This window comes from Garra rufa, chromosome 4 (assembly GCF_049309525.1).
Source record: "Garra rufa chromosome 4, GarRuf1.0, whole genome shotgun sequence".
NCBI lineage: Eukaryota > Metazoa > Chordata > Actinopteri > Cypriniformes > Cyprinidae > Garra > Garra rufa.
This window is the reverse complement of record NC_133364.1, coordinates 27,023,140-27,039,470: the sequence shown is the minus strand read 5'-3', so window position 1 is coordinate 27,039,470 and position 16,331 is coordinate 27,023,140. Positions and strand designations below refer to the sequence as shown.

Genomic DNA, 16,331 nt, shown 5'->3' with positions numbered 1-16,331 from the left:
TTCTCTAGTATGTCACACTTTATTACAAATTAAGTTGCATTTTGTAGTATTTTTGCTTTTGACAACGATTTGTAAGATGAAGAAGTCTTGCATTGTCCCATAATCAGCAGAAAACTGTCACAAGAACTGTTTGTTCAATTCTCAGACTTTTACATGTATAAATGACTGGAAAGACAATTGTATATCATCTTGATTTTAAGGTTAGATTTATGGCCAGTGACAGAAAAAAAATGCAAATATGTGACACTAGACCAAGTAGCACAGGTATATTTGTAGCAATAGCCAGCAATACACTGTATAGGTCAAAAGTATCTTTTTTTTTTCTTTTATGACAAAGTATTAGGATATTAAGTGAAGATCATGTTCCATGAAGATATTTTGTAAATTTCCTACCATAAATACTTAATTTGTAGTAATATGCTTTGCTTAGAACTTTGTGGACAACTTTAAAGGTGACTTTCTCAGTATTATTTTTTTTTTTGCACCCTCAGATTCCAGATTGTCAAATAGTTGTATCTCAACCAAAAATTGTCAGATCCTAACAAACCATACATCAGTGGAAAGCACAATTTCACAAAATTTACCCTTATGACTGTTTGTGGTACAAAGTAATGTTTCACTGCATAAAAACAGACACAGAAAATTTGAATTTGTGGCACAAAAAATTACAGAATTTCTATATATATATATATATATATATATATATATATATATATATGTGTGTGTGTGTGTGTGTTTGTGATTGAAATGTTTTACTGCCATTATTGACCTTCAAAATTATCGTCATCAAATTAGGTAATATTAGGCCTTTTTTAAATGTAGTACTATTGTGAATTTAGAGATCATTTGTGAATACCTGCTATCTTATGAAAACTGGACACTTGTGAAAAGTCCTTTTGTTTCGTGGGAAATAAGACACTTGACAGCAACAACATGTTAGCAGTGATTTTTATGTCAATAATATTCTTCTTAAAAATACTTGGTGTTACACTGATTTTAGTTACATCATTCATTAGGTAAATGCAACAAAACTGCATGAATTAATACTATTTTCAGACTCACAGCATGTTAAACATTTGTTCAAAATGTCAGAAATGCAAAAATAAAGACCACTTTCAAACACACAGCATATGAAAATGTGTTTAAACATAAAAAATGTACCTTTACAGTTTCCCAAGATTTAGATTCTGTAAACAAATTCTACCTCCATACTCAAAACAACCTACAAATTAGTGGCATGTAGAAATGATCAAACATGTTTTAGATGCAAATCTATCACTAAATTTAAAGTGCCATTTCTGATCAGTAGCACATGTAAAAATATCAATGTAAATCAGAAGACTATGACACAGCAGATTTATAGTCTGGCTTGAGGTGGTTTTTCAAACAGACTCTGTCTCAGCAGATCGAGCGCGTCCAGAGCAGTTCCCCAGCTCAGAGTAACACCACAGCTGCCGTGACCGTAGTTGTGCACCAGAGGCACCTGACGCCCCTGTACTTTCAGATATTCCCGCTCCACCCGCGGGTTTGCCCTGGCTGGCCGCAGCCCCACCCACTCGCCCATCACCTGAGCCGCTCGCAGGGACGGTTCCAGCCGGCAGCAGCGCTCCAGGATCCCCTCGCTGTCCTCCTTATTCATCTCCAGCCGCCAGTCATCCGGCTGCCGCGTGCCTCCCATGCTGACGTACCTGATGCCTGGGTAGATGTAGGTCTTGCCATCTCCATCTCGAATGAAGTTCTTCATCCAGGGAGCGCTAACCTTCACAATTTGTCCTCGTACCGGATAGACCTCGTCATCCTTTTCCAAAAAACGAGAGCCGAGGCCTGAGCAGTTCATGACGGCATCGTAATGCAGGGCCAGTTTATGAAGATCAGTCACCTTTTCATGTATGATCTGACCTCCAACTGCTCTAAACCTAGTGGAAAATATAGCACTGGTTTATTTATTATATGCTTATTATTCCTCTGTTGTCTTTATATTTGTTAAATAAAGAAATACATAAATATCGTTTTGGAAAGAAGTCCTTTCTGCTCAACATACACTACCAGTCAAAAGTTTTTGAACAGTAAGATTTTATGTTTTTTAAGTCTCTTCTGCTCACCTGCATTTATTTGATCTAAAGTACAGCATAAATACAATTTTGAAATTTTCTTACTATTTAAAATAACTGTTTTCTATTTGAATATATTTTACAATATAATTTCTTACTGTGATTTCAAAGCTGAATTGTCATCATTACTCCAGTCTTCAGTGTCACATGATCCTTCAGAAATCATTGTAATATTCTGATTTGCTGCTCAAAAACATTTTTTTATCATGTTGAAAACAGCTCAGGATAAATTGTAACATTATACCCTTTTCATTTATCATCACTTTTGATCAATTTAAAGCATCCTTGCTAAACAAAAATATACATTTTTATAATTTAAGATTTTAAATGTTACAAAAACTTTTTATTTTAGATAAATGCTGATCTTTGGATCCTTAAATTTATCAGTGAATCCTGAAAATGTACTCAACTGTTTTAAATATTAATAATAATAATTAAAATACTAATAATGTTTCATGAACAGTAAATCAGCATATTAGAATGATTTCTGAAGATGTGAAATCACAGGAATAAATTACATTTTAAAATATATTCAAATACAAAACAGCTATTTTAAATAGTAAAAATTAATCACAATATTACTTTTGCTGCATTTTGGATCAAATAAGTGCAGGCTTGGTGAGAAGAAGAGACTTATTTAAAAACTTTTTGAGTAGTAGTGCAGCTGCATTTATTTGTTAAACAAAAACAATAATATTGTGAAATATTATTACAATTAAAAAAAAACTATTTTCTATTTGATTTTTTTTTATGTAATTTATTCCTGTGATGCAAAGCTGAATTTTCAGCATCATTACATGATAAACTACTATTTAAAAATTAGATTTTAAAAAATTAGAAAAGAAAAAGATTTTTTTTAATGCAACAAAGTTGCATTAAATTGTTTAAAAGTGACAGGAAAGACGTATTTTTAAGACTACAGTGATGATATGGAAAATTCAGCTTTGCATCACAGGAATAAATTACATTTTAATATATATTTAAACAGAAAACAGTTATTTTAAATTGTAATAACATCAAATAAATGAGACCTTGGTGAGCATAAGAGACTTCTTTCAAAAATAAAAAAAAAAGTAAAATTTTTTTTTTTTTTAATTGTATTGGTAGTGTATAACTATACATTTTAAAACATTTTTAATTCAATTAAAAAAAAAAAAAAATAATCACAGTACCTTTTTTCTAGCCATGGCAAGTAGCTCAGGCATTCACACTTCAATGTTGTAAACGCCTGACCAAACTTATGATTAGGGAAACGTTTCAGTTCATGATCCGTCATGTATCTGAATCCAAATACAAAATCTGACCAGAACGGCTTTTTGTCGCGGGGAATCTCCTTAAAAATGTGGTACCTAAGAAGCAAAGTAGAGATTATGAAATGAAAAACACTTCAATATATCAACTTTTTGCTTTTTTGTTATCACTGTTACCCGGAGCTCAAGTAGACGCCAGCATCTGAGGCTTGAGGGGAATCTGCAATGGCCAGAAGATGATCAAATGACTCCTTGAACCAGCGTCGTTGCCTTTCAATAGGGATGTCTTGTAAGGAAGTTCAAATAATAATCAATTTAACTGTTTTTACGTACACTAAAACAAAAAAAAAAGGCATAATCCCAAACATAATCCCATCCTCATCTCACCAGGAAACTCTTTGGGTAAGAGGATTCCAGCAGCTCCATCACCAGTGGTGTCTGGGGAGAACTTCTCAGCAATAACAGTCACAGAACAGTGTGGAAGCGTCTCAGCGACACACACGGCAGTGGATAAACCCACCACACCTGCTCCGACCACAACCACCTTCACACGCTCCATCCCTCAGATCAACTACAACATACTGAGAAAATGCCATTTAAAGTCATTTAATAAAACTTCTGCCGGTGTTCCTCCATTAAACTGTAATATTCTATTTAGAGAATAATCAATGAAAGCTTCTGTCAAAAGTACTCTTTAAAAGATCATTTTAAAAACATTTTGCATTAAAGAGTATGTTATAGGTGTCTTTTGGAAGACTTGTTTTAAGTCATTGAAATGGTAATAAGGCTAGCGCTATAAGATATTCACTCAAATCTCTGTTTGTGGTTTGTTCACCCTTTACACAATACGCAGACTTTAGCATCCATGCAAGACAACCATAAAATCAGAATTTGTGCCAACAAAGTCAATAAACAACAGAATGGTGTCCTACTTACCCAGCCAACAGAGAACTTTCTCAGAACTTTGCCTAACGTTCTGGCAAGGTTCTCTCAAAGTTATGAACACACATTCTACCGGTAACGTTAGTTTAATATTTATACATCATTCAAAGTTGCGTTCCTCTATAAACTTATATAAACCTTCACAGTTTATTTGTTTTATAAGCCTCCCCAACGTGTTACAGCACATACATGCTCTACCAGTAATTGTAGGGACCGTCTACAAAGTACGTTTTTAAGGATAAAACAATTAATAGTTTACCATCTAAATTTTTCAGTTAACAAAAAGCGAAGTCTTTCAAAGGTGCAAACACACATACAGTAACGCTCATTTGAATTTAAATAAGAAATATTGTAAACTTAGTTAACTTAGTAAGCAGGAAAGGGCATAATATTTTGACAAATGAAAGTTAATAGGAGGTAGAGATGTGTACAAGCAGTATTAATTAAAGATAGTAGCCTAATATTTAGCTACCTGAGCAGAAATGATGAGAACAAACACAAATGTTGTCAAAATTCTTGCCCTGGAAATCCTAGTTCAGTTCGGCCAACCACAAACGCATTTTGTCTGTAGTACTCCAAATGTTTTTCCCGGTCCAACCGATTAGTACAGGCCAAAACATGACAATAACTGACCATTTTTAGCAGTAATAATCAGCTAAATTTGCTAGTTTTGTTCGGTTCAGTAGCATTGTTTTCATTCAGTGCCGCCAATATAACCAACTGATGACGCCTCATGAACACTCTATAGTGCTTACTAAAAATAAAAATAAAAATAAAATAAAATAAAATAAAACAGTATTTTAATCCTGAATTCAAAGGTTATCCAGTAGGCCTATTCCAGGTCATATATGCGTGAGGTTTTTTTTGTTGTTGTTGTTGTTGTTTTTCATCATTCTTAATAAAATTATTATCATTATTTTTATTAATGTGATTTTCACATTATCTAACATGTATTGTGCTGTTTCGCAGTTGAGAGTTTAATAGCCCTGTATGTACAGTTTCATGAACCATTGAGCGTTTATTCTTTTCGGTTTGTACTTTGTAGACGGTCCCTATTTTGTTCCTAAATGTTTTTAAATTTTACAAAACTAGACCTATTAGTATATTTAGGCTACAATGTGGGTTACTTTTTATGCTTCTATTTAAATAGTCCATATAATAATAATAATATTAATAATAATGTTGATGATAAACTTAAACTTAGAAATCATGCCTACACTTGCCATAGCAGTACTAAGATTAAAGTCCATTGTCCATTCCCTTAATACAGATTATTTACAACATTGTACAAAAACCAGAGTACACTTAGTGTTACTGTTGTAAGTCCAAGATACTATTGTAGTATTTAAAATACATTTTACAGAATGTCAAAACAGGTGCACATTTAGTTCACACGCTTACTTACCTCCAGCCTACTGACACCTGCATGAACAAACGCAACCAAACCTCTGTCTGTGAACTTTCAGATCACTCACACTCTTGACACATTAATGATTCATTCGTTGTGCGTGCGATAACAGCACAAACCGACAAATATAGGTCAACCTGCCACAATTTCATGCATTCTGAAACCCTAGACTAGGACTGTTATGTTTGTCCTATCATCCAAAAGCATCACGGGAAATGGAGTTTTTGTATTTTTCGGTTATTTCTGAGGCGATGTTGAAGCACAAATGCGGATATTTTAAATAATAGTTATATATTAGTGTAATGGTTCAGACTGCGACAGAAAAAAAAGCTTTATGTACAGTACAGTTGTTCCGTTCGGTTTATTTATTTTAAGTGTGTGTTGCAATGTTTCTCCAGCACAGCGGTGGCGCTGTTTGGAAACACGCTGGGTGACAAATGTTGTTGTTCCGCCAGGGGGCGCATTGTGGCTCAAAAACCCAAAGACTCTTGTATTAAGTCGCATTTAAATCCTAGAACGTCTTATTGAAGAAATATAAAATATTATAAAGGCATTTTTTCAGTAATGATACCTGACATGGCTCCTGCCCTTACAATCTATATAAAGTTATTCCATAAAACCTCGCTGAAAGATAACGTTATCACGTGACAACGCTATCAACATAAAAATATTTTAATAATAAAACTGAAAGTGGTTGATTAAAAACCATATAAAATAATCAAAAAATAAATAAATAAATAAAAATACCCGCCACTTTTGGCATTCACTGCTGCCTTTCTATCTGCTTATTTCTGTGATTCTCACTGAAATCACGCGATGCAATTCTCGCGAGATATGCCTGTCTGAAACGGTTCCTTTAAGGTAAGGTCCTGAAAGCTTAATCGTATATTATAGTCCTCAGAGAGTAGTGTAATGTTTCTTTGAAGTGCGTATTGCAGAATAAACGTTGTCATTTTCAAATCAGCGCTAGTCTTTTATTGATATGAGCGAGTTTTAGAAGAGAAAGCCGAGCAGCTCTTTGTTGCTACATATGGCGCTGGGCTTTAAGCAATTTATTCATTTATTACTGTGTTCAAAGACCTTTGACATTGATATACATGAAGGTTCACACCACGCGTGTGTTTCTGTCAATACTGTGTGCAATGCAGTCAGAACACACTCTCCACGATAGTAGACCGTGTTTACAGGTCAGGTTGTGTGCAGTGTGCACAGCTGTGTCCTATGGTTTATTCATTCATGGATGCATTTACTGATATTTCTGTTAAATGTTTCATAAGAACTCATTTATGACATATATATTGGCTATATATATATAAATAACATTGGCTCTGACTGATTACCATATTACTGTACCATGGTATACATGGTAATTCAAAGAATGTTTTTTTTATTATGATGCATGGTTTTATCACATTCTCAAACCAGAAGTGTTGTCGGTCTATTCTGATGGGTCAAGATGGGTTTTTCCAGGAGGGAAAACTGCTAAATAGAAATTGAACTGCCTGAACTGTGTAAAACATACTACACTTTAGCATACTTTACTAATACTGCGAACTGAATACAAAGAAGTTTTCAGACACTTGATTGCATACTATTTGAAATTAAAGTAATATGTGACCCTGGACCACAAAACCAGTCTTAAGTCGCTGGGGTATATTTGTAGCAATAGCCAAAAATACATGGTATGGGTCAAAATTATTGATTTTTCTTTTATGTCAAAAATCACTAGGAAATTAAGTAAAGATCATGTTCCATGAAGATTTTTTGTAAAATTCCTACTGTAAACCTATCCAAATGTAATTTTTGATTAGTAATATGCATTGTTAAGAACTTAATTTGGACAACTTTAAAGGTGATTTTCTCAGTATTTTGATTTTTTTGTACCCTTAGATTTCAGATTTTCAAATAGATGTATCTCGGCCAAATATTGTCCTATCCTAACAAACCAAACATCAATAGAAAGCTTATTTATTGAGCTTTCATAAGATGTATACATCTCAGTTTTGTAAAATTTAACCTTATGACTGGTTTTGTGGTCCAGGGTCACATATATATATATATATATATATATAACTTTAATTAAAATGCAATTAGCTGAACTTTAGAGAACGTTTTAGCCCACTTAAGTACATCTTTATTCTACTAGTCAAAAGTTTTTGAACAGTAAGATATTTTATGTTTTTTAAAGATGTCTAAGCCTGCATTTATGTGATCCAACATACAGCAAAAGTTATATTGTGAAATATTTTTTACTATTTAAAATGGCTGCTTTCTATTTAAATATATTTAAAAATGTAATTTATTCCTTTGATCAAAGCACCATTACTCCAGTCTTTAGTGTCACATGATCCTTCAGAAATCACTCTTAATATACTGATTTGATGTTCAAAAGCATTTTATTTTATTTATTATTATTATTAACAATATTTAAAACTCTTTTTTCAGGATTCTTTAATGAATATAAAGATCTAAAGATCAGCATTTCTCCAAATAAAAAGCTTTTTTAACATTATACACTATACTATACTATTAAAAAGCTTTGAGTCAGTATAATTTGAAGATAGAAATTAATAATTTTATTTTGCAAGGACACTTTAACTTGATCAAAACTGATGATAAACATTTATAATGTTACAAAAGATTTCTATTTCAGATCAATTCTGTTCTTCTGAGCTTTCTATTCATCAAGGAAACCTGAATAAATTCTACTCAGCTGTTTTCAACATAATAATAATAATAATAATAATAATAAATGTTTTGAGCAGCAAATCAGCATATTAGAATGATTTCTGAAGGATCATGTGACACTGAAGACTGGAGTAATGATGCTAAAAATTCTAAATTTTATGCTAAATATTTTTAAAAATATTGTTACTTTTTTCCCTGTACTTTGGATTAAATAAATGCAGGCTTGGTGAGCAGAAGACTTCTATAAAAAACATTAAATATCTAACTGTTCAAAAACGTTTGACTGGTAGTATAATTTAAAATATATTGACTTATGTGCTTTAATATGTTACTCAAAATTAAGTGTTCTTTCATGCATTTCAAGATTACTAAAACATGATGATTTAATATATACTGTTAAATTGGGTCACCATTCTTCAAAATATCACCTTTTGTGTTCCACAGAAGATGAAAAAAAACTCATTAATGTTTGAAACAACTCGAGAGTGAGTAAAAGATGACAGAATTTGTATATTTTTAGATGAACTATCCCTTTTCAGGTGGCCTAGTATTATATGGTCTGCAAGGACAGGTTTTTAAAAATATACAAAAATACAAGTGCATATTCAATGCAATTAAGCACACTTTCCTAAGAGTGTGCATAATTTGATTTTGTAACCAGGTTTATCTACTTTTCTTTTGTTTCACTTTGTAGAAGCCAGTCAAATTAGACAGACTTGTTGTGTGACATGCCTTCATCCTCAAAAACCATGAACAAGACTATTCAAAGTAAAATAAAATATGACCCTAGACTACATTTAATATGGGTTTGGTGGTGGTTGGTTGTTCACCACTTGATACCCATCTAGGTTCTAAAGCAAAACACTTAAAGGAGTAGTTCAAATTTACAGATAATGTATTCACCCCCTTGTCATCCAAGATGTTCATGTCTTTCTTTCTTCAGTTGTAAAGAAATTATGTTTTTGAGGAAAACATTTCAGGATTTCTCTCCATATAATGGACTTCTATGGTGCCCCTGAGTTTAAACTTCCAAAATGCAGTTTAAATGTAGCTTCAAATGGCTCTAAGTATATAAATTGTAATTTTTTTTTTAGAAAATAACCGTTTTGCTAGATAAGACCCTTCTTTCTTTAGCTGGGATCATTTAGAGCCCTTTAAAGCTGCATTTTGGAAGCTCAAACTCGGGGGCACCATAGAAGTCCATTATATGGAGAGAAATCCTGAAATGTTTTCCTCAAAAAACATAATTGTCTTACGAATGAAGAAAGAAAGACATGAACATCTTGGTTGACAAGGGGTGAGTACATTATTTGTAAATTTTTGTTCTCAAAGTGAACTATTCCTTTAATAGACTGTTTCAACTTTTTCCTTTTTAGATTCAAGCTCATTGTAACAGCATCATGTCTGCACCATCATCTATTCTCGCCCTGCATTCAAAAACACACAAGGACACAATCCTGCACAAGTTTGACAAGCTCCGAAGAAGGCAGCTGCTTTGTGACATAACCCTCATCGTAGAAGACGTGCACTTCAAAGCACACAAGGCTCTTTTAGCAGCGAGCAGTGAGTATTTCTCATTAATGTTCACCGCTGAAGATCAGGTAAGCCAGTCGGTGTACAAGCTGGATGGCATGGCTGCGAAAACCTTCTCAGCCGTGCTTGAGTTCATCTACAGTGCAAACGTATCTGTGGATGAGAGCAGCTCTGAGCAGCTGCTTGCCATGGCACGCTTTCTGGACATCCGAGATTTGCTCAAAGCCCACAAGGACCTTCAAAAAGACAGGTCAACGACTGAAAATGTGATGTCCGCTGAGGGAGATAGTGTTGATGAGTGCATACAGACAAAGCGTAAACGAGGGAGGCCTAAAAAGAGCTTTGAGACTAAGGATTCAAGCCAGAGGGAGAATCCAGAAAGTGGTTTACCAGCACAAACTACCTCTGAGCCCATAGAACCTCTCTTAGATCCCACTCCACCACCGAGAGACTTCAACGACAGGGACTATAACCCCAGAGAGGACAGACCCCGGCACAGCAAACGCAAAATAAAGCAGCCTGTCAAGCTGAAGGGATTCAGGTTGGGAGACGAGGTCACAGAGCGCAAGGAGCCGGGGAAGAGAGGACGGAAGAGGAAGTATCCAGACACAGAGGCCAGGTGTGAGCATTGTGGAAAGGTTTTTAAAAACCACCTGTTTCTGAAAATACATCAACGCACTCATACAGGTACAACTTTTATTATCCAAAATGTAATGATGACAAAACAAACAGTTAGTGATCTAATTAATTAATTTATTTGCATTATGATGTGACTACACTCTTAAAAATAAAGGTGCTTTAAAAGGTTCTTCACATTGAGTCCATAGAAGAACCATTTTTGGATCCACAAAGAGCCATTCAGTCAAAGGTTCTTTAAAAAAACAAAAAACATCTCTTTCTTACCTTTTTATAATCTGAAGAACCTTCTTTTGCCACAAAGAACCCTTTTTGTTCTTCAGATATTAAAGGTTCTTTATGGAACCATTTTGACATAAAAGGTTCTTCTATGGCATCGTGAAGCACCTTTATTTTTAAGAGTGTAGGTCAGTATTCTGTTTAGCATTATTTTAGTATCCTTGATATTTTTGTTACTTTTTTAAATTGTTTTAGAAATTTTATTTTGTGTTTGTCATTTTTTATTAGTTTTATTTTTTAATATGCATTAGCTTTTGTTTTTTAAAATATGTTTATTATTTTATTTTATTTTAAATATGCCAATTATTTTATATATTAGTTTTAGCTTATTTATAATTGTTTTAGTACTTTTAACATCAACTAAATAAAAACTGTAATTGTTGGTTTGGCAACTAGATGAAATAAAATGTTAGTTATATTTAAGTATTTTAGTGTTATTTTAATATGAATTACTACAAGTCAAACATTTTTTGAACAGTAAGATTTTTAATGTTTTTTTTTTGTTTGTTTGTTTAAAGAAGTCTCTTCTGCTCACCAAGCCTGCATTTATTTGATCCAAAGTACAGCAAAAAAAAATTAAATAGTAAAAAATTTTTGAAATATTTTTACTATTTAAAATAACAGCTTTCTATTTGAATATATTTTAAAATGTAAAGACTTTTTTTAGACTTAAAAAAAAAAATGTACTATCCAAAAACTTTTAACTGGTAGTTTACATTTTCTGGTTTTACTGTCATTTTAAAGTTTTGTTAATTTTGTTGTGTTTTTGTCTTTTTTACTAGTTATTAGTAATTTTTACTATCATATCATATTTATATATATATATATATATATATATATATATATATATATATATATATATATATATATATATTTTTTTTTTTTTTTTTTTTTTTTGTTTATTGGTCTATATCATTTTTATTAATGTTTATTTATTAGTTTTAGTTATTTTAGTACTTCAAATGTTGCTTTGGCAAATACCTAAAAGTTTAACTTTTTAACTTTTCGTTTTTTACTTTAAATAATGATTTATTTATATTTAAAGATTTAGTTTTGTTTGAAATAACTATAATAACCCTGATTGTGTGATTTAGATATTAAGAATAAGTATCGTAATGCTAAATTGCCTTTTCATTTAATGCAGGTGAAAAACCATTCAGATGCAGTGTCTGTGGGAAGGGTTTCACCCAGAAACACACTCTTTTGGTTCATCAGCGCATGCATACAGGAGAAAAGCCCTTCATCTGCACCATATGCTCCAAAGCTCTGTCCACAAAACACTCGCTTGTGGAGCACATGAACCTACATGCAGGTAACACAAATATACCAAACCACTGCACTATACTGCTCATAACACAACTATTTTAAATGTATGGGGTCAGTAAGATACATTAAAAAAAAAAAAAAAAGTTTAAAAAAGTGAAATGTACTGTTTGATGTTCTTTAAAATCTCCATTGACTTTCCACAGAGAATAAATCCTTCAGTTGTGACCAGTGTGGGAAAAGCTTCAGTCAGAAGCGGCAGCTGAAAAGCCATTACCGCATTCACACAGGAAAAGCATTACCTGAGTGTGCACAATGCCATCATAAATTTATGGATGCAGCTCAACTGAAGAAGCACCTGAGAACTCATACAGGTAATAAACATTTCACATTTAAACCATTAACCTGCAATGCAATTCACTAAACACCATGTTCTTGCTGCAGGTGAGAAGCCGTTCACATGTGAGATCTGTGGGAAGGGTTTCACAGCCAAGAGCACACTGCAGACACACATCAGGATACACAGGTCAGAAATGAATGTTAATGTTAGGACAAAATACTACAGTATAGGGTCAAAAATTTAACTAATAGATATTACATACTTCCCCAGTTGAGTGAGTATTCGTTTTCTGATGTTGTGTTTAAAAAAAGCTCTAATTTGCATACAATTACAGAACAGATTTCTAACATGGGATAAAGCCAGGTACACATTATTTATTTTGTTGACATATTAAAGATTTCACAAATACTATATTTAAATATCTCCTATTTTTTGTACTTCATAAATTAAAAAATACTGTCAAAGACACTACAGGCAAAATCTAAATTATTTGTGCGCTAGTTAGTTTTAAGAATTTTGTCTGTTTGTCTTTTTGTCATGTGTTGTTTCTTTGAATGTAAAGAAACATCCAAAATACATTTAAGTGTTTATTTTGTTATACTTTGTCTATTTGCATTAGTATTTCAATAAAAATAGATATCTTTAAAGGTTGTTTTCTCAAAATGTGTTTATATCTCCATGTCAGCAACACTTACATACTGTTGCTGCCAGGAAAAAAAAATAAAAATAATAATAATAATAATGCACTATTTGTTTCAGTTTAGTAGAATAAAAACATCCAAAATACACTTTTAAGTGTTTATTTTATTACATTTTATCTATTTGTACATATACAATACCAGTCAAAAGTTTTAAAAAAGTTTTAAGACTTCTGCTCATCAAGCCTGCATATATTTGATCCAAAGTACAGCAAAAACTTTTACAAAAAAAATAAAAACTGTACAATTTTGAAATAATTGTACTATTTAAAATGTAATTTATTCCTGTAATTTCAAAGCTGTATTTTTATCAACATTACTCCAGTCATAGGATCCTTCAGAATTCATTCTAATATTCTGATTTGCTGCTCAAGAAAAAATATATTATTATGTTGAAAACAGCTAGACTTTTTAGTAGAATTTTTTTCAGGATTCTTTGATGAATAGAAAGCTCAGAAGAAGAGGATTTATCTGAAATATAATTTTTTGTAACATTATAAATGTCTTTATGACTTTTGATGAATTGTATTTAAGGTAAATGCTGATCTTTGGATCTTTCTATTCATCAAAGAATCCTGAAAATTGTTTCTAATAATAATATAAATGTGTTAAAATCAACATGTTAGATTGATTTCTGAAGGATCATGTGACACTGAAAACTGGAGTAATGATACTGAAAATTTAGCTTTGATCACAGCAATACATTACATTTTAAAATATATTCAAATACAAAAACTGTTATTTTTAAATGGTAAAAATATTTAAAACTTTTACAGTTTTTGCTGTAATTTGGATCAATAAATGACGGCTTGGTGAGCAAAAGAGACTTTAAGAAGCATTAAAAATCTTACTGCTCAAAAAAGTTGGTAGATTGGTGATTGGTAGTGTATTTAAAGACTCTTCTCAAAAATGTTTTTTCGCCACTTCAAGATCACTTACATACAAAACTTTACAGGTTTACTTCTTTCTATTTTCTGAAGGTTTTTACAGACTTACAACATTTTATTCCAAAAACATGGTAAGTTTGCCTCTAACAGTATCTTTGACAATATTTTCTGATAAACATAAATGTCCAAAATCTCCTCTGTAGAGAAAAAACCTTTAAGTTTTATTATGTCGACAAAATTAAACAATTTTGAACCTGGCTTTATCCAGTGTTTACATTTCTGTTCTGGAAATGTATGGAAATACTGAGTGATTTGCATATTTAAACTTAACATTCAAGAAAACTTGTAATACAAAAAAAAAATTATTTTTAAAGAAATCGATCAACTGGGGAATGTTGGTGTGAATTATGGTAAAAGTTGAACTTGCTCACCATATTAAAAAAATGTTCTTTCCCCGTCTAGAGGAGAGAAGCCATACGTCTGCAACATCTGCGATAAGACCTTCTCCGATCCCAGTGCCAGAAGGCGTCATGTAGCGTCCCACACGGGCAAAAAGCCATTCATGTGTTCCATCTGCAATCTGTCGTTTGCCCGAATGGACAACCTTAAAGCCCACACCAAGACTCACAACAAAGAGCGTCAACAAGAAGAAGCTGAAACCACAGGTCCTGCGCCAGTGGAGGCCACATCAGGGCCTGAAGAAATGCACAGCATCCTTAGACTCCAGCCGTACCAACTTCCCACGCACCCCGAGCAGGAGATCCAGCTGGTGGTGACCGGTGAGGTGGATAACATCAACCTGGGCCAAGATCAGAGTATCAGCATCATCACTGCAGAAGATACTTCTGTGGAACAAGGTCTCACGCTTCTCACCCAACCTTCAGGACACATCCAAAACCTGGCACTGGTCACGCCGGACGGATTAGACGCCAGTACTCAAATTCAAACCATCAGCGTTTTAGGAAGTCAGGTAGGCAGCGTGCAGCCCGAGCCGATGCACGTCATCACGCTGACTAAAGAAGCCATGGAGCAACTGCAGGTTCATCACGGAGGTTCACAGCCGCTGCAGGTGATCCACCAACTGTCTGAGAGCTCTGCTGAGAATCCCAGCCGGACGAGTTCAGCGGGAGGCATTCATATCAGCAGCCAGAGCGGCCAGCCTATCTCTATCAGCCAGACCAGCGGACAGATCCCCAGCGATCAGATTCAGGGCCAAACCTTCCAGATCCAAGCTGGAACGGTCTCGTACCTCTACACTACCAGCATGACCCCACCAAATTAAATAGACACGCTTTGAATCCGTCAGGACTCATGCATAATGATAATGCCTGTTCTCTTTTGTTGTAAATAGTTGTATTTTTAACCAGCAAAGCTGATTTCATTGAGAACAAGCAGAAACACCTTTTTTTTTATAATTATTAACTTATAAGACTTTAAGGAGTAGTTCACTTTCAGAACAAAAAATGTACAGATAATGTACTCACCCCCTTGTCATCCAAGATGTTCATGTCTTTTTTTAAGTCGTAAGGAAATTATGTTTTTGGAGGAAAAAATTTCAGGATTTCTCTCCATATAATGGACTTCTATGGTGCCCCCGAGTTTGAACATCCAAAATGCAGTTTAAATGCAGCTTCAAAGAGCTCTAAATGATCCCAGCCGAGGAAGAAGGGTCTTATCTAGCGTAACGATCGGTTATTTTCTAAAAACATTTACAACTTATATACTTTTTAATCTCAAACGCTTATCTTGCCAAGGTTAAAAAGTATATACTTTTTTTTTTTTTTTTTTTTTAGAAAATAACCCATCGTTTTGCTAGATAAGACCCTTCTGTCCTCGGCTGGGATCATTTAGAGCCTTTTGAAGCTGCATTTTGGAAGTTCAAACTCGGGGGCACCATAGAAGTCCATTATATGGAGAGAAATCCCGAAATGTTTTACTCAAAAAACTATTTCTGTATGACTGAAGAATGAAAGACATGAACATCTTGGATGACAAGGGGTGAGTACATTATCTGCAAATTTTTGTTCTGAAAGTGAACTACTCTTTCATTTTTTTGTGCTTGTTAAAATTCAAATTTACAACAAAAGTGAACAAGCATCAGCATTATGAACGAGCTACTGTTTGTAAAAAAAACAATGCTGATGTTTATTATCTTTTGCTGTGAATGGTTATATTTTAATCAGTCAAGCTGATTCATTGAAAACAAGCAGAATCTTTTTTGTCTTTTAAATTACTTGAATATTGATCATGAAACAGCCATTCTTCATTTGTTTTTGTACTTGTTTAAGAGTCTAAA

The 16,331-nt window shown here is 33.3% G+C and overlaps 2 protein-coding genes across 2 annotated transcripts; one reads left to right on the top strand and one right to left on the bottom strand.

Moving 5' to 3' along the window:
- Positions 1-931: 931 nt before the first annotated feature.
- ddo (D-aspartate oxidase) lies at positions 932-5,901 on the bottom strand. The gene is made up of 5 exons (XM_073838244.1): positions 5,709-5,901; positions 3,749-3,942; positions 3,539-3,647; positions 3,284-3,460; positions 932-1,916 (listed from the first exon to the last, which is right to left on the bottom strand). The coding sequence occupies exons 2-5, from the start codon at positions 3,918-3,920 to the stop codon at positions 1,358-1,360; spliced, it is 1,017 nt and encodes a 338-aa protein (XP_073694345.1). The 5' UTR covers positions 3,921-3,942; positions 5,709-5,901; the 3' UTR covers positions 932-1,357.
- A 3,875-nt stretch (positions 5,902-9,776) lies between these two features.
- Positions 9,777-15,819, top strand: zbtb24 (zinc finger and BTB domain containing 24). Its single transcript, XM_073838651.1, has 5 exons — positions 9,777-10,619; positions 11,992-12,159; positions 12,317-12,484; positions 12,555-12,636; positions 14,498-15,819. Exons 1-5 carry the CDS (start codon positions 9,800-9,802, stop codon positions 15,315-15,317), a joined length of 2,058 nt encoding a protein of 685 aa, XP_073694752.1. The 5' UTR covers positions 9,777-9,799; the 3' UTR covers positions 15,318-15,819.
- Positions 15,820-16,331: the final 512 nt, after the last annotated feature.